The sequence below is a fragment of the Vigna radiata genome, unplaced genomic scaffold (genome assembly GCF_000741045.1).
Source record: "Vigna radiata var. radiata cultivar VC1973A unplaced genomic scaffold, Vradiata_ver6 scaffold_154, whole genome shotgun sequence".
In the NCBI taxonomy this organism is placed as follows: domain Eukaryota; kingdom Viridiplantae; phylum Streptophyta; class Magnoliopsida; order Fabales; family Fabaceae; genus Vigna; species Vigna radiata.
Genome location: NW_014542916.1, coordinates 279,845 through 306,557, shown reverse-complemented (window position 1 = coordinate 306,557; position 26,713 = coordinate 279,845). Strand labels below are relative to the sequence as shown.

Genomic DNA, 26,713 nt, shown 5'->3' with positions numbered 1-26,713 from the left:
ACCACGTTATATTAAAAAAAGGAATATAATAGTATTACTTATTATTATTACTATTGTAACCATTAAAGTTTATTGACAGAAATATTGCATTTATAATATGTATGTTTTTAAAATATACAAACACTAAAATTTCACATCAATACAACAAGAAAAATTAAAAATTTTTTATATTGAAATTGTGATTGAATAATTTATGACAATTTATTTAAGAGAAAAATGTTGTATTGGATCTTCTCCGAGATTAAATAAAAATGAATACATAATATATGGACTTTCTACAAGTACTCTGTACATTTAAAAGTTATACTGGTACTGGTATAATTTTTTTTTTTTATAAATTTTCATATTTTCATCATCTATTAAATAAATTCATCAAAAAATCGAAATATGAAAATGAATATGTCAGTTTTAATTTAATGCTCGCAATCAGCAGTGAAATAAAAAGAAAAATTTGAACAGAAGTGGCTGTGATTCACAGTGAGAGAGAGATGGCAGCTGAGAACGGGTTCGAATTGGCGAGAGTGGGAGGAGAAGGAGAAGAACAAGAAGAAGCAGAACAAGTGAAAGGGTGTTTGAGTAAGTTCATCGATGATGGCAGCGTTGAAAGTCACAGATACTACTTGTCTCGCAGAACCACTTTGGAAATGCTCAGAGACAGAGGCTACTCCATTCCCTCCAGCGAAATCGACCTTTCTCTCTCCCAATTCCGCCACATGCATGGTCATTCCCCCGACCCTGACCGTCTCCGCCTCTCCCTCAATCACGCCACCAACCCTTCCAAAAGGGTATCCTTTTCTTCATCTCTTCTCCGCCCAACGCAGCCCCTCTTATCTTTCTCCCTCAATTTCAATGTCTTTCCCTGAAATCTACGGAAAAATTCAATTTTTATATACTGGCAGTGTGTTTTTTACTACTTTACAGGTGTAAAGAATCTACTTATGTTTACTGAATGGTCATATTTCCTGGGTTTTTTTGTTTTCGATCACTTTTTTTTTTTTTCATCTGCATGACACATTTGATTTACCCTGTCTGACCGGACTTTTGAGACTTTGAAGCAAAATTTATTTTGGATGAAATTCATTTTGTTAAGTTGGTCTTATTGATTTAGTGAAGTTATTTCTGTCCTGAGGTTTAAGTCTGAAAGTGATTACATGTTTACTACCAATTTTTTTTTTTTTTTTGTAAATTGAATTTGTCTTGGTGTTTTTTACTACTTAAATTATGTATGACGTATTCAGAGAAAAAGTTATCTTTCTATCTCTCTGTCAAAAGGAAGTTTAGGGACCGATCACCTGAAAATGACTGAGAATTTGCATTTGTAGTAAAATCAGTTTCTGGATGATTGCAGATTTTAGTAATTTTCTGCGGACCGGGTTCTGTGAAAGTTACTGCCATTCGGAACATTGCGGGACAGATTGTTAATAGAGACACTTTGAGTGGTCTTATATTGATAGTGGAGAGTCATGTTACTAGCCAGGCCTTGAAAGCCGTTGAACTTTTTTCCTTCAAGGTTGAAATTTTCCAGGTTTGTGATTCTATCTCAAATATCTTTCATAAATGTTCTACAGATTGGTTTGCGTTTTATTTGTTCTATCTTTAGGTGGATAATATAAAACTGCATGTTGTATTTCTAGCAGGATTGGTTGACACGGTTTTCATTATTGACCTCTGTGCACTTAAAATAGTTGTGGTTACCATGTTGAACAAACCTATGTCAGATGTTCCGTGGTGTTTGAGTAATACTAGTATTCACTTCAGTTATGCTCAGCTATCAGTTTAACTGCTTTGGACAAGGTTTTAAATTGCAGCCACCTTAGCAAAATTATAATTTGTGGCTGGGATTGGATTGTGAACACCCCTAAAACCTTAACTTTGCTGCCAAGACTCTGGCTGTGACCCTCTTTCAAAACAACCTTCTAGCTGTTAAGTTGATAGGATATTGAGTTTTGTGCATAAGTCCTCCTAACTGTTAAGTGTGGCTGAACCATCAAATTTCAGTAAGTCATTCAGTTAATGGTTTCACGGCAGGAGGTTTCTTTGATTCTCTCCCCTTTTTCACTCCTTCCTCTTGATTTCTATCAGTTTAGAAACTAAGTGTTGATTTATTGAAAGCAAGAGCTTTTTCCTTAACCAAAATCCATGGCTTTCTCTCAGATCATAACTCACACATGCTTTTGCTATCAATCTAACTCGGACACTCTGAAAGCTGAACACTCTCAACTACATTTTTTTACTTTTATGAATTTTACACGAACATAAGTAGAAATACTGTGTACAATAATAAATAGATAAATGATAGTATTTATTTACCGACACTAACTTTCAAATGATTGATTCTATCTCATAATTAAAAATTGTGCTCTACGTGATGATTTTTTACTAACTTCATATGTTGTCATAATTTTGTCACTCACCGTTTTCTGCATTTCTATGTTCATACTGTATTGGAGTACACGTCTATAGTTTCATGAAGATGCAACTTAAAAATGGCCAGTACAATGTAAGTGGTAAAGAATAAGGTTCAGCAGGAAATTGTTCCTTTGTGGAAGTGAAAGATGAAGAAAGTGAAAATAATTCCTTGTACACTTTGAAGTCAGAAATTGTTTTAAAAGTGGTTAGTATGTTGGAGAACAGGTTATAATTACTTGGCTAATTGAAGACAGATTAGAAGCTTGGAAACTTCAGGATTCTATTTCTTAGTTCATTAGTAGGAGAGGTCCAATCAATACATGGCATATATAGCGAGACAATCTTCTCAATTTACAAATTTCTTCATGTGATAGAAAACTGTGCTATTTAAACTGTTATGATCATTTAACACATGTGTGTCAAGCATGAATATATATGTACTGAAGTCCCTGTTTATTCAATCTTCAAGTATATCTGATATTCTGTCATGCATAAACTGGGAGTTTGTCTACCTTTGTGATGCTTGCAAATTTTGACTACCTATGGCATCTCATCCTGAATGGCTTCACTTTGTACCCATATTTGCTTCAGTTGTGATCCACCAAGCACTTGCCCTTGTTACAACTAAGTTGTTTTTTTAATAATACCTATAACATGAAAGATGTCTCTATTATTTCATTTTCCTCTAATATGAAACTTATTGACTGATTTTCTTATCTATGCTGACAAAAACTTCGTTTATTGCCCAAAAACCCGTGTAAATCTTTTTTCCTTGCTGTTCAGATCACAGATTTGCTTGTTAATATTACAAAGCATGTGTTGAAGCCAAAGCATCAAGTGCTGACTGATAGGCAGAAGAAAAATCTCCTGAAGAAGTTCAATATAGAAGAAAAGCAGGTCAGTTAATGCAATTTGGAAAAGCCTGTCTCAGACACGAACCTCGTCTTTCTGAATTGTCTATGCCCTGGATATGGACCCTTCTATTTAAGTTATTAATTTTTCTATGGTGCATCTTCAGTGAACTTGTGCAGTTTAGATTCAGTCATGTGTAGATAAAACGAAGTTGCATTTTGACTTTACCCAATGAAACCAATTTCTGTTGGAGATCGCATTGGTTTCACATTGAAATATTTAACTAAACTTTTACACTTTGATAATTGACTCAATTGTTGCCTAGATATGTGCTACTTTGCTGTGGTTTCTCAAGTAGTGGCCTGCTATAGTGTTGTACTTAATCATGTTGTAGTAAATACAAATATAGATAAACATATACACTTTCCGTCACGGTAATTGTGAAAACCAATGCATGACCTTGAGTTGTAAACTCCACTGCATTTAGAAAGAGTGTTGTGCTAAGATCTGCTCAATCTTTAAGGACTTATCTAATATATCCCCGCAAGTTCTGTATGATACAGCAAGAACATTTTAAACAGGGCTGATGTGTGTCTGACTTCTGCATATAGAGTCAAAAGATCTGAAGAAGTCTGTTGCCAAAGTACATGATAAAAAGAAATAAAATGAATTTAATGAACCAATGGTGAGAAATTAGTATATAAGTTTTATTCTTGAAATGATGGAAACATGTTTGTTCTGATTAAATGTGCTTAGCCATATGGAATACTGATATTTGTATTCATTCTTCTATTAAACATATACAAATTGTATTCTATTCTATGGATCTTAAATTCTGTGTTATTTTCATAGTCGAACATATATGTTAAGCTTTCTTGTTCTTAGCTTCTCCATGTGCTATCGATAGACGAAATTGTGTGATAATAATAGTTGAGAACATATCATAGTATAACTTTTGCATGAATGTTAAATTTCATATTCCAAGACAAGCACTCTTATATTAAGTTTTGGTGTTTTCAGCTTCCCCGCATGCTAAAGACTGATGCAATTGCACGATATTATGGACTTGAGAGGGGCCAAGTAGTTAAAGTTACCTATAGTGGTGAAATCACCCAGATGCATGTCACATATCGATGTGTGTGGTGATAGTTTCTTGTCCTCTTTTGTATTTTTGCAGGTTGAATTCGTAGTATTTAACTGTTGTATCATGCTTAAGGTTATGATTGCATAAGTTGATCAATCCTAACGCTCTGAATCTGTACTCTGTAAATTTGGTGGTGAAATTTCTCTCTTAACTTCTTGAAGAACAACCTGCATTCAGCAACTTCATTCACAAACGTTTATTTTATTTATTTACATTTTTGTGAAATGGTGTTTTTGCAAATGACATTTCTGATCTCATCTTTTAGGATGATGTTTTGTTGACCGTATCCTTGTTAATCTCTTTATGATCTCCACACACTCGGGCACACAGATGCCTCACTCCATTGCACACGATGCCACTCACTCACTCAACTTCTGATACAAAATCGTACAAGATGTAGAAAAACTAAAGAATTTTTCATTGAAAAGGGTTATAACCTCTAAGTGAAGAAATGAACACACTATACTTACACTTTATTTTGTTGTTAACCATGCCTCACTTAGCAGCTTTATATATCCATATCAGCTGGCTGTGTATTATTTATGAAGAACATATGTTTAAGTAGCATTCTCAGCTGCAGTTAAGCCAAACATGGTACTGTTGTTGTATGCAATTCTGATGCTTGCCTTTTTTTTTGTCTCTAATAAATTTGCTTATACTAAAAACTCCTTATGAAGTAGGTGAAAAGCTTACAAACGTATAAGTTCAGTCAAAAACACATTGATCTTGTAAAGTAACTTATAAAATTGAAAGTGTTTGATGAAATTAGATGATAAGTTATAAAATAAAATGACCTTTAATTATCTGAGGTAAAAAGAAATCTTAAATAAATTAACAACAACAAAAGTAATAGAAAATAAAAGGTAGCATTTTAGCTTATTTTCATAAATTACTTAAAGTGGCTTAAGAAAATAAATTAAAAATTATTAAGATAAACTGTGGTGAAACTAATTTATTAATAGACAAGGTTTATTAAGGGGCTTCTTCATGTACCTCCAAGGTTTCTCCGTGCACCTCTAAACTTTCTTTTAATGCAAAAACTATCTTCTTGTACCTTCAAGGTTTCTTCATGCACCTCTAAATTTTCTCTTAATGCAAAAACTATCTTTCTAACAAGGATAATGCAAAAAACCTTGAACCGTAAATTACATTAAAGTTAGTAAAAGTATAAATTCTAATTTTTATATTATTATGTAAACATGTTATTAGAGTGTCACAGTACCTTGAAAATTTTATTATTAATTCGAAGATCAATTATTATTAATGAGTAAGTATGAATAAACACCATAAATTAAATTAATTATTTAAAGAATAAAATATGTTTTCATTGATGAATTCGGTTATAATAAATAAAAATAATGATAGAAAATTATATCATTAATACTATTAATAATAATATGAATTAAAATACATAAATATATTATATTAGAGTTCACCAAATTTTGAAATTAGATAAACGTAGTTATCTCATTTTGAAACCTAGTTTTAAAATTCGATAACTCCTTAAATTAAATTTTAAAATTAGTTGAGTTTCAAAATATAATGAGTTTTTAATGTGAATTTCAAAATTTAGTGAGTTTTTTAAACAGATTTCGAAATCCAATTAATTTCTAAATTGGATTTTGAAATCTAATAAGTCTCTTAAATCAAATTTTAAAATTTGATAAATAAAAAAAATATTATAAAAGAAGAAAATGCATGAAGACTTGGGATGGTAAATAGTAATTATTACTTACCTAATTTTTTTTTTATTTTATATAATTTTTTTCTGAAGAACAAAGAGGTTCAGAAAAGAACTCCCACATTAATGCCTAAATGATTAAAAGTAAAACTGACAAATGAATGAAATCTCAAATTTAGTTAATTAACTTAACATGAGATATTTTTATATTTTTTATTTAATATTTTATTGTACTATTCAAATTATCTCATTAAAAATATAATAAAAATCTTTACACCTTATTTTTGATATTTTTTTAGATCGGATGTTCTAAAAGATATTTTTGAATTTGACAAAGATCTTTTAAAATATCCAATCCAAAATATAAGAAATTTTTTTCTAGAATTTAAAAATTATATATTAATATTCCAAAACACTCCCATTTGAAATATAAAATAATTTTCAAAATAAATATTCCTAAAAATATTAAATACATTTCAAAACATTTTTTTATAGTTTGAAATAACCATCATAAAGTAGTTTTGGATATGGAAATACTTTCCAAAACTCCATCATAAGTTTTTTTTTTTTAAGTAACCAAAGAGTTTTTTTTTTTTTCTTTTCCGAAGTTCCTTTCTCCTTCATTCTTATACCACTTATCAGTTGCTGATAGCGTCAACAAACCTTCTGCGTAAATGGTTAACGTGTCAGAAGGGTTATTTGTCATGAATAGGAGTTTAAGCTTGAATAAGGATGAATCTGGCAAACAAGTTGGGAACACAAAATCTACATGAAATGGAAAGTGAATTTGGGGATTATGTGAAATTGGTTTGATTTTGTTCCTATCTGACCCACTAGACATATTAAAGAGCATGTCCCAATAAAGACCATTAAGCCTCCTCATTATGGAGTAGGCCAAACATATGTCTATTTTGATAATATTCACATAATATAACTAATCTTTGCAATTTGGTGTTATGGTTATTTATTATTCTATTAACTACATTGTTATTATATGCTTGAGGTAAATATTATTCTAATAGAAACAAAGGCTCATGGTCCATGTTGATCTTATAAATAAAACTAGTGTTCCCCAAGGAATATTCACTTCATAATAACTTATACTCACTATATTCATAAAGATCATTAGCTCTCTTATTGACTTGAGCGTTAAATAATCTTTTGCAGGTGGATTTACCTCTACTTAACAGCAAGGAATTTCATTTCGACCAGTAAGAGCTCTCAAAGTCACCACTATGATCTTTCCATCATCCGTAAAGTCACGCTTAAGATCCTAGCAATATCATTTGGCACTCACCATTGGACCCTGGTAAAAAATTTTCACGACTTTACCTCCGTATGGAAGTCAATTAAGTGGCGACCCTCCACTAGCAAGTACAAACACTTATACAACAACACAACGAACACACAGGCAACACAAGACCGAGCTTGAAGGCATTATGCACTCAACAACAAATCGACCTGTAGGAACTTCAGCAAAGGCAAAGTAACTTGAATAATGAGGGGTCATCTCATCGACCTCGGCTTGATACTACAAAGAGGACCCCTGGAATTCTCGGATGAGCCACAACCAGCCAACTCAGTGAGGTTGGCAAGAAAGATGAGACCACAACCCACAAGTTTGGCAAGATTCACGAGGAAGTCGAGATTGCAGCCTACCAGCTCGACCAGACTCATGGAGACTGGAACGAGTCAGTCGAGCATAAGTAGAAGGAACCCAAGGACAATCTCGTCACTTTGATTGTGACTGACGCCAAACTTAAGGAAACCGAAGCAGGTCAACTTGGCACCGGAGGAAAGAAACCTATAGATGCTCCTGGGACTCTAAACTGGAACCCAAATATGAAGATATTGCATTTGAGACGCAAAATAAGTAGAGTCCTAGAATTTTACTACACACCCTAACATGAAGACAAGTTGGCATGAACGTCGGGCTTCCCGAAAATACGCCAAGGATTCTCGAAATAGGACTGACCATGTTAGGAATTTCCACCCATTGATGACTAAAGTAGCTTGTGCTTGGATCCCTGAGGGAATCATCATCAATATTCGAAAGTATGATGGAACAACCGACCCGGCAACACATCTAAAGGCTTACCAAATCCAGGTTAGTATTCATACTCATCATGAGCGAGTTTTCTATAGGTTGTTTCCAACAACCTTGGACGGACTAACCTAAGATTGGTACTATGCACTAGCCCCGTGCTTAGTTAACTCTTTTGAAACATTGAGCATGTTTTTATAGCCTATTTCACGAATCACAAAAACGATTCCCATCACATCTACAACCCTAAAGTACACGGAACAAGACGAAAGCAAAACAGTCTAACAATTCATGGATAGGTTCACCAAGGCAACGAGCACAATCCCAAATCTCAACCCAACTATGGCCATACACTCGTTGATATACTGTTTACAACCTGGACACTTCCTAGATTCCTTCTTTATTGAGAGCCTGGACAACGAACGAGCAGCCAAGTACATGACCACTAAAGAAAACAATTTAAAGAAAGCAATAAAGCTCAATGCTCATGCTGAGAAAAGTAAGAGAAGCAATGATACTAACTCGACTACAACCCGTTATGAACACTCACTCCCTTAACTGTGAGTAAGTATACCATATTTAGATAAGTGTGCAACTTAGCGCCTATCCAGCTCCTCGAGCCCTAGCAACCTTCTCCAAAAGATGACTCACCAAAATGTGTTCCTACCAGTAGAGAATAAGACACATAACGAAAAATGTCATCGCCTTAAGAATATCATTGAAGAGTTGATTGACTTAAGAACTCTATCTCGGTTCATCCAACAAGAAAATGACATACGAGGTCGAGGACGCGACGACAACCCAGGTCAAAGTGGGAGCCAAGGACAAAGGGGTTTCGTTGAATAGGGCCGAAGACAGCTAGAGCAACCCAACATGATTCTCCAGGTTCCAAGGCTCAAGGCTACCCAAGACCAACAACCCACTATAGCACAACCGAACATATGGAGCCAAACCATCCAACTTAACTCGGTCCAAGCAACGGGAAACATCTATACTATTATTGGAGGTTTCATACGAAGAGGAAGTTCCCAAGGTATATGAAAAAAGATATCAAAAGAAATATCAACTCGGTAAGCCAATTCCTACCACGAAGCTTACCACCCATAACCTTCTCCGATGATGATTTCTCTTTAAACAGTCCAGACCAGGACGATCCAAAGCAAATCTACAATATCCTGATCATATTTGACTTTGTTTCTTTGTTTTCACTAATTAATGAAATCTGAAGCTGTAAATAGAAGGCAGCAGCTTCAACCTTCCAAAGCTAAAATTCATTTATTTTGTCCGTTAACTCATAATTCAGTACTTCCCTAGTGTTCAACTTCATGAAATTCCAAAAAAGAAAACGTGCACATGAGAAACAAGCAAATTGAAGAGAAAATGTGAAAAGAAGGTGAATGAATATTTTAGATTTTAGGATTTTTTAGTTTAGCGGTAAGATAGGGATTTAAAGTTTTATGGGGTGCAGGAAGAAAAAAAGGGAAGTGCATATATGTTAGAGAAATATATAAAAAAAAGCACAAGAGTTCACTATGTTCTATAAACGATGAATATGCGTCAACAATGATGTCTTTCGTTTTTATCATCCTGCTCAAGGATCGGTAATATTATTTTACGTTACATTAAAATTTAATATTTTTAATCTCTTTCCACATTAAAACACGTTATAACCGATTATGATACTACATAACCAACTATCAAAGTCACATAACAGAAAAAACATCTAAATTATAAACTCAAATAAAATAACATTATAATAAAAATATTTTTTTTCTCATTTCTTTTCATTTGCTGGAATCCAAATCAACTTTCGTTTTCATTTATTTCTCACCTCTTTCTCTTATTTTTGGACTCCATCATTCAATAATACAATTTAATCCAAACAAGATGTAAATCTACAATATATGATTAGAGATCCAGTGGCTTAAAGTTATTACCACGTACGGCATGTGTAATCCTCCCAGTTGTAGAAAGAGAATTCATTTGAACAGAGTAATTTGGAATTAGGTATCCAGTAGTCCCTTTGACAAACAAAAAAGTTGAAGCAGTATTTCTCAACGGAGGATTGTTTCCCATTGACTTTTAACATGTTTCCAGAAGAAAAGTAAATAATAATAATAAAAAAAAAAACTTCATTTTCGGTTGAGATCAATTCCTCCGGGCCAATGCGGTAGCAATGCCACCAACTATAAGTCCCAGAGCTGTTGCAGTGATGCCAATTCCTATTACACCATCTGCATCGATACAACAAACATTTGCAATTCCTTAGTTAATGATAAAATTAAGGGGTAAAAACCCAAGAAACAAGTCAGTCATTACCTTTAGCAATTCGATCTTCAACTATTTTCTTGAGGGCTAGTGCCTGCCTCCAATCAGGTGCAATCTGCAAGAACAAGGGTGCCCCATAAAATTAAGAGGTATGAAAGAAGAAAAGCTGAAATAGAATGTATAGCATCCTTGTTGGAAAGTCTAAGTGAGTTAAAATGTCACATTGAGTTTGAGTAAAAATAAGAAAGTTCATCACCATACAAGGATATGAAGACCCATAAACTCATTGTCGTAAGGTATTTTATTAGAGTAGTGTCAACCCTTATGTGAAGGGGACTCACGTCTCCTTGGTGATTCTCTTTCGAAAAACCCATCAATCCCAAATATGCCTTAGGGATCAAACTTTAGATAGAGCTTAAATTTCACCTATTGTAAGTATAAAGACTTTCCCAGCTTTAAATATTGAATAAAGTACTACCACATCATTTTAAAGACTGATTTTTTACCAAAAGTATAATGTACAGTGGATCAAAATTTAATATAATGATGAATACTGAAATAATATATAATAAAGGTATCTATTTGACCCATAGTCCATCGTCTAGACCCAACCTACCCCTAAAAGAGCCCCTATTTTATTGGTCCACCAAATGAGGAGCCTAAAAAAGTCTTAGCACCCAAAAATCTCCTCTTAGAGTAGGTTATGGTTAGGGCTGCACTACAAAGAATTTAATTAACTCCTTAATACAAGACCTTCAACTCAGGTTGAAGGACGAGCTAAGTCGATTCGTGACAAAGGTTAAATCGAGTTCGTTCAAGCTAAAGATAGAGTCAAGTCGACCCGAGCCAAAAGGTCAAGCCTTCGACCCAACATGAGTCAACTCTACCCTTCAATTTGCACCAAATCAGGTCAACCTTTGACTTGGGCTAACTCACTTTAACCTTTAACCTTAAACGACAAGGATCAACCTATAGTTTAGGTCACTCGACTTGATTCTTTGCTCAGGCCGACTTGGGAAACCTTTGGTCTAGGCTGAATTTGGTCAACCTTTGACCGACTTGATTCTTTGCTCAAGCCGACCTGAGAAACCTTTGGTCCAAGCTGAAGTTGGTCAACCTTTGAACTAGGCTGACTCAGGTTAACCTTCGGCCCAAACCAACTCTGGTCAACAACTGGCATTATCAACTTTTGTCAAATTTCACTTAGGCCAACCTAGGTCAACCTTCGGCTTAATTTGACTCACCTCGAACTTCTACTCGGGTCAACCCCCCTTCACCTTTGACCCGAATTTGCTCGCCTCGACCATTACCCTAGGTCGAACAACCCATGTCAACTCACCTCAACCTTCGACTCGAGTCCACTTAGCTTGACTTTAAGCCTAGGCTAACTAGCCTCAACCTTCAGCCCTAAGAAGTTTAGATCAACCTCCAACCTTGGCCAGTTGACCCAAGATGACTAGGCTTGAACATCAATTCGGGCTAACTTAACTCAATTATTTAACATGACCAACAAGGCTTAACTTCTGATGTAGCTGACTTGACTCAACCATCAACATAGACTAACTTCAATTGACCTATGGTCTAAACCAACTTGCCTCGAGCTTTGACTCTAACTGGCTCGACATGACCATCACCCTAGGCTACTAACCCAGATCGATTCACCTCGACCTTTGGCTCGAGCCAACTTGACACGACCTTCACCCAATAGACTCATCTCAACCATTGGCTTAACAAGCTCGGATCGACCTTTGGCTTAGCTACTTGTCCCGAGTTGAAAGTTGATGTTAAGCCAAAGCCAACTTGACTTGACTTTTGATTCAGGCCGACTTGACTAGATTCTTTGGCCCAGGTCGACTCAGCTCAAACTTTGGCCCAAGCCACTCTAGTCAACTTTTAACTCAAGCCGACTTATTTTGACCTTCGGCCTCAACCATCACCTTTGGTCATTCGGTCTAGGCCAACTCAGTTTAACCTTCAACCCTAGCTAGCTTGGCTCGACTTTCATCCTCGGCCAACTTTGCTCAACCATTGACCTGAACCGACTCAACTAGTCATTCATCTAGTGCTAGCTTGAGCTTTAGATCAAACTCACTCAGCTTAGAATGAAGTGTATCTGACTCGGCTCGAACTCTATCAACCTTGAGTTCAGCTAGACACAACTTGACTTGGACCAAACCTGAATGACTACTCGACTTGGTCCTAACCTATCTATCTTAATCTAAGGCCCTCTCACACAAACCGGCCCATGGGTTGGCCCTGGTCCTAGCCCATGGAGCTTTTGTTGCAATTTTGGCCCTATATGCTTTATCTTATGTGGGATTTTTAGTCCTGTGGGCATTTTTTGGCTTTGACCCATGTAGGTCAAGGCCAAACCTTGTGAAGTTGGCCACATTGACAACTTTACGTAAATGTATGCAGTGGGTGACATATAACCCATCGATTTGCAAATAACACATTAACAAGAAAAATAAGAGCCTTCTATATATGGAAAACTTTAAAACGAAAGTTATAGGTAGATTAAGTGTGTCAGAATTTCAATTATAACACTAAGTTTAGTTGAATTCAACTCAAAATTGGAAAAGACAAACTCATTGAAGTTTTTAATTCAAGAGGTGGATTTTGCTGCTAACAGAATCTGAAAAAAAAAAGTGTCATATATGTTGGTGGTTTCAGTAGAAACTGAAAGTTGGTATGAGTGTTCCACTGAAATCCACACACCCTAAATATCAGCTAAATGAAATGAAATTCAGCTATAGTTTTTTTAAAAAAAAATAAAATAAATAAATAAAAATAAAAATCCCAGCATAGAATCAAAACAGTGGGTACTGGATATCTCATAAGGATAACAATGGGTATTGACATTCCTAGGATTTCCCCAGACCAACAGAATGATCCATTATATGCAACTAACAGAATTAACATATATCACTTGTAGATGGTATTATAAAAAATAACTATGACAAATTCTCTCCACTATCCATAAAATGAGGCATTATACGAAATGGCAATCCAGAAGTGGCAAAGTACGATGATCAGTTTCTGACTACTGACTACAAGTGGGAAACATAAACCTGCAAACATTGTTCCACTAGTTGCCTGCTCCTTCCATAGTCATTACTTCTATAGTAACCAACAGCCAGAAGATATAACTTCTCTCTTTGATGCAAAGGACTTTTATCATTGCCCAAAGAAGCTGCAAATCATAATTAAGGATTTAAAAGCTTATCCATGGATATAAAGGTGGGACTCAGAATACTTTAAAATCAAACATCTGAATAACATATTAGAAAAGCAATTGAAAAAGTAGAATAAGCTGTGGCCATGGTGGCAATTGCCAGAACACAGCAGCATTAGCAGGTCAAGGCTATCCTTTTTCATTAAAAAGAAATGGCAATTTAAAAGACCAAATACATAGTCCTTTAATAAAGAAACCACAACAACGTTTCCAGTGATTTTATATGGAGTGAACATAAATGGCTACGGGAAAATTGAGATATCTTAAAGGCCTTGGTTAAAAAGAAGCCTTGAAAATGATAGTTTATGAAGTCCACAATATTACATTAAAGTTTGCACAATAACTATAGAAAGCCACAACGCCACAACGCCACAACGACCCCAGTGCCAACACCGGAGAGATTCTGGAGACCAGTCAAAAATTGCATTGCATTTGATATTTTGGCTTATTTTGAATTATCCATAAGGCTTGTAGAATAATCACATAACTAACAATTGGGTTGCTTTATGCTGAGTGACCTTTCATTAATTTTGCCATTATGAGCTTAGGAATCGGAGTTAATAACCAAGACTTTTAAATTAATTATGCACTACAGTTTTGAGATGTCATGACTCATGAAATCCCAAGGATAAAGGAGATGGGGCACTCAGATAAGATGATTAAGTTCAACCAGTGAAAAACAGAAAGTAATAAGATGTCTTTTAAACTGCTGCACTTTACAGAGCCTTCAGAATATAAACTGAAAACATGCAACTGATTTTGGAAGCATCGTAAAAACAGAAAATATAGCTTCTATCACAAGTTTATAAATGGTTAATGCCAAAGAATAAGTAAAAAGTATTAACTAAATAAAACCATTTTAAAAGCAGATCAAGGTATAATTCTGTAATTTACAGTACTTTCAAGCATGGCTATCCCGCGCTGGACATCTTCCTTTTGCCTTGAATGAACAAGAGCCCATGACAACCTCATTATACTCTCATTCTTCCGCTCCTCAGAGTCACCACGCGCAGCCTCTGCAACTTCTCTCTCACAGCCCTTCAAAACATGTAAAATAGTCAATACTGAGAATAGGAAAGCAAATAACACGAGAGGCTACACTCCTACAGCAAATCCAAGCCAATTCACCACAACCTACAGGAACAAGTCAAACAGTGTATTCATAATCCCCACGGCAATCACCACCGCCATAACTGATTAACCGGAGAATAATCAACAAAATTTCCTCCATTTCTAATCAATTTAAATCCTTTAAATCTAATTACCAAAGGTTAAGCACTTCAGGAAAAAAGAAAAAATAAATAAAGATCCAAGATCAATTCAAGGAAACGTCTCTGAAAAAACATATATTCGACCCATCCAATAAGATATTCATTCAAAACAAATCAGCCACGAATTAACACACACTGAAAGGAAACCAATTATCGTCTAGAAAAATCATCAATCCTTACACATTCGAATTTCTGGTTGTAAAACTAGGGTTTTAAAATGAAGAAACCGATAATTGAAAACATAAGGAAGAGAAGGGAATGTTGGAAGAAAGAAAATCGAAATGAAGGTAGATTACAGCAATGACGTCACGGTCGCACCACGGGATCTGTTCGCCGCCGGTGAAGAAATTTCCGATGGACTCGAATAGGCTTCCCATTTTGGCTTCCATGCACAGACTACAGAAACGGTAATTCAATACCCAATGGTATTTATAGGTTTGGGATTTTTGGAATTTCGAACTATCCTTTTAGTACAAACAAACCTTACAAAATGACAAATATATTTTTATTATATATTGCGTTTTCACATTAATAATGTTCAAATAGGATTGTCTGATTTAAAAGATAAATGATGATTAAGTGAAAAAAATCATAAATTTTTGGAGTACGTTCAAAAGGGGATTAATATTAAATAATTAATCGCAAAAATTTGGGTGCGGTAAAGAACGACAAGTTTTAAGTAGTGTCTAAATAAATTTTTGGGTTATTTTAATTAAATATTTTAACAATTAGTGTCAAATCTTACATTAAATTTTAATGTAAAAATTAGATGAGTTAAACTTTACTTTGAATTAGAAAAGTATATTGCTCTAAAAAAAACAGTATGATTAAATAAATTAATTAATTAAAACACTATGTACATGGGCTGGGAATTTGTGATTAAATAATTATAAATTATAAAAAATTATTATAGTTTGTTTTTAATTCAATTATCATACAAGGTTATTGTTAACTATTAACGTTTATATTTAAAAATATTAAAATATATTTTAAAGTGAAGAGAACAGTAAGAAATTGTAAAACAAAAGCTAAAAATACTGTGTTGAATATGTGTCTATGTATAGATGTTTTCATGCCTTTAAAAATTAGTCATAGTATAGAAAACAAAAAGACATATATGTCTTAAAGTCTATTTGGAATAATATTTCTAACACAGTATAAATTTTAACGTGATAATATGAAAAAGAAATAAATGCAGAAGCACTTGTTGACGAGAAAAACATATCTTAACTTATTCTTATACGTCAATAAATTGATCTAGCCCATAATTTACTCAATAAATTTTATTTATATGTAAAATTAGGATTTTAATTATTTGTAACTTAAAAAAATGTTTTTTAGAATTGGTAACGTGTTTAAAATTGTGAAACTCAATTATTTTAATAATAAAAGTGTAAGATATAAATAAAAGTTTTTATAAAAAAGTTTTATTATCTTAAATTACACAATATTTCTAAATACTTTTTTTATTGAGCTCTTTCTTTTTTTTAAGGGTGTTTTTACTTGAAAGAAATGATTAGAAAAAGAGAATAGAAGAATTTGATAGTAAATTGTATCTTGTTTTTTTTAAGAAATTTGAAACTGATTCAAAATGAAAGTTAGAAGTAAAGTTTATAAAAGTTTACATGAAATTTGACTAGTGTGACATTAAAAGAAATTAAAAATAAAAACTAAATAATAGTAATATAAAATAGTATTTATGAATAATATATTTTTTGGTAAAAATAATTATAAATAGTAGAAAAAAATTAAATAATTAATACAATATTTATTCTTTCACAAAACTGAATTATAACTGAAAGATAAAAAAAAAAACTTATATATTGAATTTGACACGCTTAAAATAATATATAGTTAAAGTGTTTGGATACACATTTATAGTATAAAAAATATAAATAACCTTAAAAAAAATTAATGAAAATAACCTTTTTATCACCTAAAGTTAACAAAAAAACGAGATTTTCCATTTCAATCCTTCAAAATCTCAACACATCACAAAGGATTGAAAAAACAGACCATCCTGCATATCATCGTTTTACATAATATGAAAATTATTGAAATTGAACAAAATTCATCCTATAATTCGTTCATGAAAATTCACCTAGGACAATGAATTAACTCCAAGTGAACATAGATTAAGTTCTAACGGTCAGTTCATCAGTTTAAATATAGGAGATCATTAGTTCATCAGTTTAAATATAGGAGATCATTAGGATTATCTTTGAGACAAGTTCTCCACTTCTTTCTGATTAGTTTATATAAAAGAGTAAGTTGGTTTCCTACTCCTTTCTTTAGTCTATTTAATCTTTGTGTGCATAAACCATCTAGAATTGTGTGTGGTAATTAAGTCTTTTTTAAGAGTCTCTGTTGATTAGTAGTTCTGATGGCCTTCCATGATCGAGTTTGTGTGGTTCTTAGAGGCAGGTAAAGTTTTTTGTATTTCAAGGAGTATTTATAAGGTTCTAGAGTTGTTTATTCATCACTTAGATAAAAGAGTTAATTTCCTTGTTTTAAAGTTATAACTGTTTTGAGAATTGTAAATTTAAGGTTTAATACCTATTTTGGTCTCTCTTTTCGGGGGGTTTGAGAATTGTAAAAAGTTCACTAAAGTCCTATTTTTAATTTAACCCTAATTTTATTAATTTCCACGTCATAATTAATAATTTTTTTTAAACATATAACAGTGCCAGCACAATCAAAATGTTACACATCATCAAATATTTGCCAGCTGGGCAGCTCTGCCGTTAGCAGAATTAACGCCGTTAGCAAAAAGGACTAATTTGCACAGTTTTTGCAAAAAGTAGGACTTTAGTGAACTTTTTAAAAAAGGGAGGACCACTTTGAACAAACCCCCCGAAAAGAGGGACCAAAATAGGTATTAAACCTAAATTTAATGTTTGGTTGGTTTAAGAATGTTTGATTTGCTAATATTGGTGTTTGAATTGCTGAAAATATGGTTTTGTTAGATGTTTGTGTGTTGTTTGCATTGGTTGAATTGGTGTTAAATTAAGAAAATTAGGATATGATCACTTGAGCAAGTTGGTATGCATCCTGACATTGAAAGTTGTTTCGACCAAAGTACTAAGTAGGGATATTAATTTGATCATTTGAATAGGTTTCTTTTTCCCCAAATCACAATTTTAAGTCTACTAATATATGATGCAGCACTAAGGATGGCAAACTGGCATTTAGTGTTAGTTCATTGTGTATGCTTGAGAGCATTTTAGCTCCATATCGTTAAATATCAAGCTCATACCTATGAGCATGAAAAAAAGGCAAATGCTTTAGCGTTGAGTGGTGATAAGGTACCATTGAGCGTCATTTTTCACTACAGATCTAGAACAATTTAATTCTAGGTTGCTAAACATGATGTTTTGCAAGAAGTAGACCTGTCAAAAAGCCCTATTTTATATGATTTAAACCTAACCCCAAAAAAAGCTAACATGACCATAAACAATTCTTATTAAAAAATCCCACAGGACCAAAAGCTCCTAAATCCCTATGGGTCAGAACTAGTCATGAGATTTTCTTTTTACCATGAAAACAAATATAATAATAAAAATAGAAACAAAATAATCAATTCTATAACAATAAATCCAAACCTAACTTAAATTGTATAACTGTACCTACTACCACTACTATTTAAATTGCAATAACTTGAGTTAAAAATGGTTTCATAAATTGAAGAGATAGAATTGCATAATATAATATATATATATATATATATATATATATATATATATATATATATTGAATTATTATGATGAAAAAAGTCATGATTCAGACATGTATACCCATTTGAAGAGGTGTACAAAGCTTTCAATTCAATGTCGGGCACTATTTTTCACGTGCAATTATTTTTCAGTAGTTAACACGTCACACAAGAGAGTTTGAGACTTTCTAAAATAAGATATTTAAAATGAAATATGTAAAATTAATTGTGTATTTCGTATACTGTAAATTAAAAAAAATTTACGAGAACAATAAACAAAAAATTAAAATAATTGTACCTAAAGTGATGAAAGCATATAAAAATACAAATATTCAGTGCCACTTTGATTCATGATAATTATAAAAATGAATATAAATAATTTTTATTAATTTTATAAATAATTTTGTTATAACTAATTGTTTTAGTTTATCAAAATAGTAAGTTTTAGAAATAAATAAACAATGAGAGAGTATATAAACTATATTGTTTCTAAAATTTAATTAAAGTTGTGTAGTGAGACTAAACTCACTTTAATCTTGACCCTAACCCACTTGATATGGGGTTTTGGAGGTTTTTCTGGCCCTTACTTCAGGAGCTTCTTAAAATAGGACTTTTTCAATAATGGGTTGGGGTTGGCTTTGGGACCATAGGTTAAACTGACACCTCTAGCAAGAAGAATAACGTTGAGCATTGGAACTGTCACTAAGTATCAAGACTGTCATTAAGCGTCACCTTCCCCGAAAGGTTAGTGTTGAGTGTTAGGACTATCGCTAAGCACCATCTTTTGTGAAGAGGACTAGCGTCAATATACATGTTTGAGTTTTGTTATTTCATGATTGTTTAAAATGATCACCTTAATAGTATAAATATATGATAAGGCACCAATTGATCCAATTCAAAATGTCCGTCAATAATTTAATCTAACTCCTAATTTACTCAATAACTTTTATCTATATTCAAAATTAGGACTTTAGTTATGTATGAATTAGATAAGATGAATATTGATTTTTTATATTGAATAAAAATTACAGTAAAGACCTTATATAAATTATATGAAAAATAAATTTATAATAAATAATTGACTAAAACAATTTTTAGAATTTTTCAATAACAAAAGTCATATAAAGTTCTAAATATTTGCTTAAAACAAAATTTAAAGTTAATAAATAATTTGTATAACCAAATACACAAATAGTATACTCATCAGTATTTAAGAAACTCATTAAATTAACTTAAATAGATTATATATCTTGTTACTAATCAAATAATTGAATTGAATAGGTTTTTAGTTCTTAATAAATTTGGATGTAAAATTGATTTTTATTTATTTTAAACTTTAAAATAGTATAAAAAATTTAAATATAATATGAAATGCAATTAACATGTCAAAAAAGTTTTACACATTTGGATTTGTAAGACTATGTGTATTATTTTTAAAGATTGAAGTTTAAACTAATCAAAATAGAAACAAGTTCTAATTCACATAAAAATTTATATTAAGGAAAATAAATAATTATTAAATTATTTGATTTTACCAAACAAGTACGATGACATCACATCTCCCAACCCCAAGTAACGGTATGCATATTTCTAGGCATTCCCAACTTTTCCCATCCTCAAATAAATCGGAAACCTGGTAACTTTTTTACCATCTTCTCCCCAAGCAAGCTTGAACTTTTGAACTACATTTTCCGCAAGAAGCTCCACTCCTTTCTCCTTAGCCGTCTGATACGCTGACCATGATTTTATGTAAGTCAAGAAATCATCCAAATCCATCAAAGTCTCTGTCACGAACTCAAAGGGTCCTGTGTGATCAGCACCCTCCACAGCTTCAAATGGGAAATCAATGCTTCCATAAAGCTTATCAACCAGTTTACGTGCAGGGTCCCAATAAGGGCCTACTTCACTGGAATAGAATTCATCAAGAACAGTGTCTACTTCATTACAAACTCTAGGCAAATAGTAGCACCATGCAGCAATCACTCCATTAGGCTTCTTCAGGAGCCATTTCACTTGTTGGTAGAAGGTTGCCAAGTCAAACCAGTGCAGGGATTGAGCTATGGTCACAAGGTCCACGCTTCCCTCAGATGCCACCAGTTTTTCAAGCTCAGCCATTGACATGGTTGAAGGAGTGTGTTGGTATCGCACATTGGGAATCTTGGGTGCAAATTCAAGTTGCTTGGCACTTGCATCGGTGGCTATCACATTCTGGTATATCGCAGCTAACTGAAAACATAAACTATAAGGTCAAAACGAAAAACAATTACAGAGAAAAGTGAAGAAAATTAAGGAGAAGAAAGTGAATATATATACAGATTTTGCAGCCTGGCCACTTCCAGTGCCAACATCCCAAACAAGGTTGTGAGAGGGAGTCTTTGAAGCAATGAATTGGAAGAGCTGTGGAGGGTAACTTGGTCTTGCATCTGCGTATTCTTTTGCCTGTTTCACAAATAGATCTGCCATTTCTCTTCTTAGCTTTCTATATTTTCTTTGTGAATAGTAGAGTTTGTGTGTGTGTGTTTTTATATAAAGATAAGATATATAAAATCATGATGTCACTGCTTCCATTGAATGGTGAATAATAGAGAAAAGGAATTTTGATCTCGATTCTTCTGCATAAAGTTGACTGGTCATAGAGCAGTGAACTTGGAGGAAGAAATTTCTGTGAAAGTGCATATCTCTATTTCAATATCTCCACTTAAATTATTCTTATTTTCTTAAAGAAAAAAAGTTAGTTCGAAACTCTCCTTAAGAATACTAACATTTTTTTAATAATATAATAATTTTGCTGTACTTTTCCATTTAGGTGACACAGTATAAAGTAAAATATTAAAAAAATGTAAACTCTTATAATATTTTTAAGAAAAAAAGAAAGTAAAAAAAAAAATTAATATTAAATGGTTGTAAAAATTTTATGTTTGTCAAAAAATATTTTTCTATAATATATATATATATATATATTATAATTTGAAATTAAAAAATAATATGAATATAATTAAAATATATTATATTAGACTGTCAAAATAAATGTATTTTATTTTTTTTAGTGTCAAAAGTGCCGCCACTATTTTCTTAAGGTGCACGAACCAAGAAGTTTCCCTTCATTGATTGAGACAGTGATTCAATTTTAGAGCAAAATTTCCTCTGAGAATGAAATGAAATCAAAAAAGAAATTCAACGGTTGCACATGAGAAAAAAGAAGACTACTAAAAGTACAAATAAATACTGAGATATTTTGTTCTTTAGACATTGCAATCAACCCTTGGAAGAAATATCTTAAAAGAGAAATAAATATTTGTATAGAATGAAAAAATATCATCACTTTCGCACTCAAACTATAAAGGAAAATAAATATTTGGTAAAAAATGACTTAAATAACACTTAAATATATCTTCGAAAAGTGAATCATATTAAATAAAACAATTACCTTCAGATAAATTTATCATACAGATGGTAGAATTAAAATAATAACAAAAAGGAAATTATTTGATATATATTACTAACATTTGAGAAATTTTTTACAAGGATAAAATGATCTAATAAAAATAATTTTTCTGTATTTCCAAAGGAATAAGAGAGAAAAAAAGAAGAGGATAATTAAAGTTAGTCTTAAATGGGAGTAAATGTATTTTTGTGTCAAAGTACCATTTACTAAAAAAAAATGTGTTTTCAGTCAAGCATCTCTATAGACTTAATTTAGATTTTCTTAATCTCTTTTACGCTGTGTTCGTTTGAGGGTGATTTCTTGTTTACAGGAATTAGCGCGGATGGATTTGTGAGAGAATCGTGTTCGCTTGAGCTGATTTGCAACGATAGAAAAGCGACGATTTACGCTGATTTCACTGTTTAACCCATCTCTCCATTTCGAAAGGATTTGCGATGATTTATGATACAATGACTTATATGCCCCGTATGATTATTAAAAATTACAAGACAACGTGTAGCACTGTGGTTTCACGAGTACTACTGTTCGTTGCCCATGTGAATTTTCAATTTCCATTGTCATGGTCATGCATATCTGGTTGTTGCAGGTTGAAGACGTCTGGTTGTTATAGAGGGGATAAGGAAGATGAAGCTTGATGATGAAGAGGCAAGCGAGATGAAGAAGATAAAGCTTGAAGCAAAAGACATGTTGATGTATCTGGTTCCAGTAAACAGTGTATCCGGATCCACGTTTTCCATTTTTTGTGAAGGAAGGGTATCCAGATACACGCTTCTTGTATCCGGATACATGTTTGCTTCCTATCCGGTTCCAATGGTATGAATACGAAGAAGGGAAGTTGTATTTGGTGGTCTACGCATCTAAAGAAGACGACGATGCAACATGGTGTTGTGGACGTACCTCAATGTGCATTTAGCCATCTCCGGGAGGAGGTCGTTGGAGAAGTCGAGTTTATCCATGACGATGCACTCGATGCATTGGAGGAAAAGACCGAGAAGTTTGAGGCTGGTGGACTCAACGGCGTGAGGCTGGGGATCGAAGGTTTGGTCGTCCTTAATGGCTGTATCGCGAAGAATTTGGTGCGCTTGAAAGAAGGCACGGTGTGGAGGGTGGTGTTGGTGTGATTCAGATGAAGCAAGAGGAGAAAGAGTATTGATTTTGGTGATTGATGAGATTGGTTGTTGAGTTGAAGCATTTGTGTTGTTGATGGTGTTGTTTTCAAAACTTCCACAGGCTTTCTTGAATGATTTTTCACTCTGTGCATGTACCTCACAATAATTTGAATCTGGGTATGCTGGAGCATCTCCATTTCTTACCATCAATTCTTCTACAGAAAGATAAAAAAAGCAAAATCTGTTCCCGAAGCCATGTACTTGTAGATGACAGCTTGATGTTCAAACTCTTGCCACTGTGATGGAGTGAAGGGACTTGTTCCTCCCATTCATCATCAAGCAAGAAGATTAGAACAAGAGGGAAATAGAAATATGCATATCAATATATGCATATAAAAGCATCAGATAGAGAAATAAAAAATAATAAGTTTTATTTTATGTTTTAAATACCTTAAAATCAAATGTTAATATTAATTAATATTTCATTTATTAGGATTAAGGGAATAATTAATTAAAGAAATAAAATATATAATAACTAATTATATGATTTTATTTTTACTTAATTAAATATCCTATTAATANCAATAATTAAATATCACATAATTATTTATTTTATTTAAATATAATTTTATTTTATTTTCAAAATTAATTTTTATTTTTTTCTCTCTTGTAAAAAAACTTATTTCAATTTACTAAATAGCTAAACTTATTAAAAACATTATTTTAATTTATTAAATTACAATTTTAAAAATTTTAAAAATTAATTTTTATTTTTTTCTCTTTATAAATATTTTTATAATTAAATATAACATTAACAATTATCATTTTATATTACTTTAATAACTAAGGGTATTTTGGTAATCTTTAATTTTTACCAATTAAACATAATTTTTAAATCGGTCACATCAATCAAATCTTACATTAATTTTCACACACTTTCCTTCCAAATCCACTCCCAATTACCCACAAATCCACTCAAAAAACAACAAAAAAATTATCCTCAAATTCATTCAAATCATCTCCCCCAAATCATCTCCCTCAAATCCCTACAAAGAAACAAAGTCTTAGGGTGTGTTCACTTGCGATGACTTTACTGTTCACGAGAGTTACAAAGCGAGAAATTAGAAAATTATCGTGTTCACTTCTATTGATTTGTGATGAACGAATGGAAAAGATTTGCGGGATGGATATATTGTTAAGTCACCCGCTCACTAAAGGAGATTTGGAGGGATGAAACGTGTTTTGACAGAAATGCCCCTGTAATTAAAAATTAAAAAGAATTATCAGCTGAAATCCAATTTAATATGGTGAGGATCATATGAGTTAATTCACACAATGGCAGTTGTATCCGGTTACAGCAACAGTCGTACTCGGTTACAGGCCATGCCATGGAGAAGAAGATTGGGGAGCCATATCCGGTTACAACATCTGCGTATTCAGTTACACCCATGAAGAAGACAAAGCCCAGTTGTGTATTCGGTTACGTCTAGCTGTATCCGGGCGGTTGCAGTGGTCGTATTCGGTTCTTCTCTGCATGTTGGTGGTTATGGCGCCATGTTGACGACGGTGGAGGTTGCAGCCATGGATGAAGGTGGACGATGCAGCAACAAATGTGTCTGTCATGGTGGAGGATGGTTGTTGTTGTCATGGTCGTTGAAGCAGTGGACGAAAGTGGAGGATGCCCACACAAAAGGATGCAGAGAAGAGTGCAAATCTGTCGGAGGTGGTTGAAATATCAGAGCTCTAATCGTTTGTTTGTGATGCAGGTGTTGTGATCGTGGTGAAGGAGAAGCTTGAACGTTGATTGCGAAGGTCTTGCATGGTGGAAGTTCATCAACCACCTTGTGTCTTGTGTGTAGTTGGCGTCTTCACAACACGTACTGGATAGAAAGTGTAAAGCTTTTCTCTGTCAATCTCTCAGAAACGNTGGTAGNGATNTCTTCTGAGTAATTCGNTTATGCAAGACCATAGACTTAACACATGAAATTTTTTTAACAGNGTGATAGTGNAAAAGCTCTTTATACTATCANTGCATAAATTATTTGATGTTTATGTATTCATGTTNTGAACTTTAATGCATTATAGAGCATGTTTTATACATAGACACTTGGAACAAATTTTGGATTTTCAATATATGAGAATAACTTTTGAATCTTGCATGTATTGTGGTATTACAACATTCTTGTTTCAGATTATTGGATTCTGTGATGAATGTGAGTTACATGTTCTTGCAGTAGATGTTGTTAAACAATATGATTGGATAATAAGAGAGTATTTGCTAAGTCTCCTTATTGAATTGTGCAAATTTTTTGTTGAGGCCCAATAATAAGAACATAAAAAAGTAAAAGTGATATTAAACTTAATCAATAATGAAATCATTATAATTTAGGTTAATATATCTTCCTTATCCAGGTTAAATAAGAAAAAAAATTAATAGCATGTGAGACCATTATATAATGATTAAGTTTATGCAAATTTGTAGATAGAATGGTGGTGTTTGTACAACTATCGGAAAATATTGCAGTGCTTTGACAAATAAATTTATACTTGAAACTAAATTATATTACAAACAAATATTATATTTTAAAAAAAATCATTTCACTAAATTATAATTTAATTAAATTTTTAAAATTATTTTTAATAATTATTTTAAATTTTTAATTCTTAATAAACATTTTTACAATTAAATATAATATTAACAAATATCATTTTATATTACTTTAATACTTAGGGGTATTTTGGTAATCTTCTACTTCTACCAATTAAACAAATTTTTTAAAACTATCACATCAATCAAATTCTACACTAATTTTCACAAACTTTATCTCCAAATCCACTCTCAATTACCTTCAAATCCACTCAAGTAAACACAAAAAAAATCACCTTCAAATCCCCTCAAATCCACTCAATTACTCTCCCCCAAATCATCTCCCCCAATTACCTTCAAATGAACACACCCTTATTGAATTTCTTTTATACAAGATTAAAAACACTTATTAATTTATATTCAAATGATTAAAAAAAAAACCCTGAGTTCTTAAATTATTTTAGTAGGTATGATTTTATTTCTTCACTTACTATTAATGGATTGTTTTTATGAAAATACGAGTTCAAGCATGATTTAATTTTTTTCAGTCCAATTTTATTAAATGGCATAATTCTAACTTGGGAATCACCACGAGTAGAATTTTTGTTGGGCCAAAATGGTCTTTTGTTCAAAAGCAACATTCTCTTGTGGAAAAACTTCTTTTATCCAAAGACATCAGACTTCTTGATTGGATCAGAGGTGTTTTTCAATGTACATAAACCAAACGCACAAAGGTACGTGTTACATTGAGTTTGCGTATAATCCAACAACTCTATACACTTTTATATGAATTATATATGTATAAATATTTAATTAATTAAATTCAATGTAGATAGTTGAGAATACATAATTTAAATATTTTATGACAATAAATATATATATATATATATATATATATATATATATATATATATATATATATATATTATATGTGTGTGTTTTGCATAATTTAAATT

The 26,713-nt window shown here is 32.5% G+C and overlaps 3 protein-coding genes across 3 annotated transcripts; 1 reads left to right on the top strand and 2 right to left on the bottom strand.

Moving 5' to 3' along the window:
* Window positions 1–440: 440 nt before the first annotated feature.
* LOC106752541 (DNA-directed RNA polymerase V subunit 5A) lies at window positions 441–4,585 on the top strand. Its single transcript, XM_014634242.2, has 4 exons — window positions 441–785; window positions 1,349–1,525; window positions 3,193–3,306; window positions 4,282–4,585. Exons 1-4 carry the CDS (start codon window positions 489–491, stop codon window positions 4,405–4,407), a joined length of 714 nt encoding a protein of 237 aa, XP_014489728.1. The 5' UTR covers window positions 441–488; the 3' UTR covers window positions 4,408–4,585.
* Window positions 4,586–10,002: 5,417 nt separating this feature from the next.
* On the bottom strand, window positions 10,003–15,357 carry LOC106752520 (mitochondrial fission 1 protein A). Its single transcript, XM_014634217.2, has 5 exons — window positions 15,201–15,357; window positions 14,533–14,671; window positions 13,470–13,591; window positions 10,450–10,513; window positions 10,003–10,364 (listed from the first exon to the last, which is right to left on the bottom strand). Exons 1-5 carry the CDS (start codon window positions 15,291–15,293, stop codon window positions 10,279–10,281), a joined length of 504 nt encoding a protein of 167 aa, XP_014489703.1. The 5' UTR covers window positions 15,294–15,357; the 3' UTR covers window positions 10,003–10,278.
* A 4,755-nt stretch (window positions 15,358–20,112) lies between these two features.
* LOC106752546 (putative methyltransferase DDB_G0268948) lies at window positions 20,113–21,136 on the bottom strand. The gene is made up of 2 exons (XM_014634247.2): window positions 20,930–21,136; window positions 20,113–20,842 (listed from the first exon to the last, which is right to left on the bottom strand). Exons 1-2 carry the CDS (start codon window positions 21,077–21,079, stop codon window positions 20,207–20,209), a joined length of 786 nt encoding a protein of 261 aa, XP_014489733.1. The 5' UTR covers window positions 21,080–21,136; the 3' UTR covers window positions 20,113–20,206.
* Between the last annotated feature and the right edge of the window lie 5,577 nt (window positions 21,137–26,713).

Bases quoted from the DNA above. Each gene is read 5' to 3' on its own strand.
- LOC106752546 (XM_014634247.2), bottom strand. From the start codon at position 21,079: ATGGCAGATCTATTTGTGAAACAGGCAAAAGAATACGCAGATGCAAGA. The intron at 20,843-20,929 runs GTATATATATTC...TTATGTTTTCAG, and splicing joins GTGGCCAGGCTGCAAAATCT to TTAGCTGCGATATACCAGAA.
- LOC106752520 (XM_014634217.2), bottom strand. From the start codon at position 15,293: ATGGAAGCCAAAATGGGAAGCCTATTCGAGTCCATCGGAAATTTCTTC. The intron at 14,672-15,200 runs GTAATCTACCTT...CATGTTTTGAAG, and splicing joins GCGACCGTGACGTCATTGCT to GGCTGTGAGAGAGAAGTTGC. The intron at 10,365-10,449 runs GTAATGACTGAC...GTATCGATGCAG, and splicing joins TGAAGATCGAATTGCTAAAG to ATGGTGTAATAGGAATTGGC.
- LOC106752541 (XM_014634242.2), top strand. From the start codon at position 489: ATGGCAGCTGAGAACGGGTTCGAATTGGCGAGAGTGGGAGGAGAAGGA. The intron at 1,526-3,192 runs GTTTGTGATTCT...CTTGCTGTTCAG, and splicing joins TCAAGGTTGAAATTTTCCAG to ATCACAGATTTGCTTGTTAA. The intron at 3,307-4,281 runs GTCAGTTAATGC...TGGTGTTTTCAG, and splicing joins TCAATATAGAAGAAAAGCAG to CTTCCCCGCATGCTAAAGAC.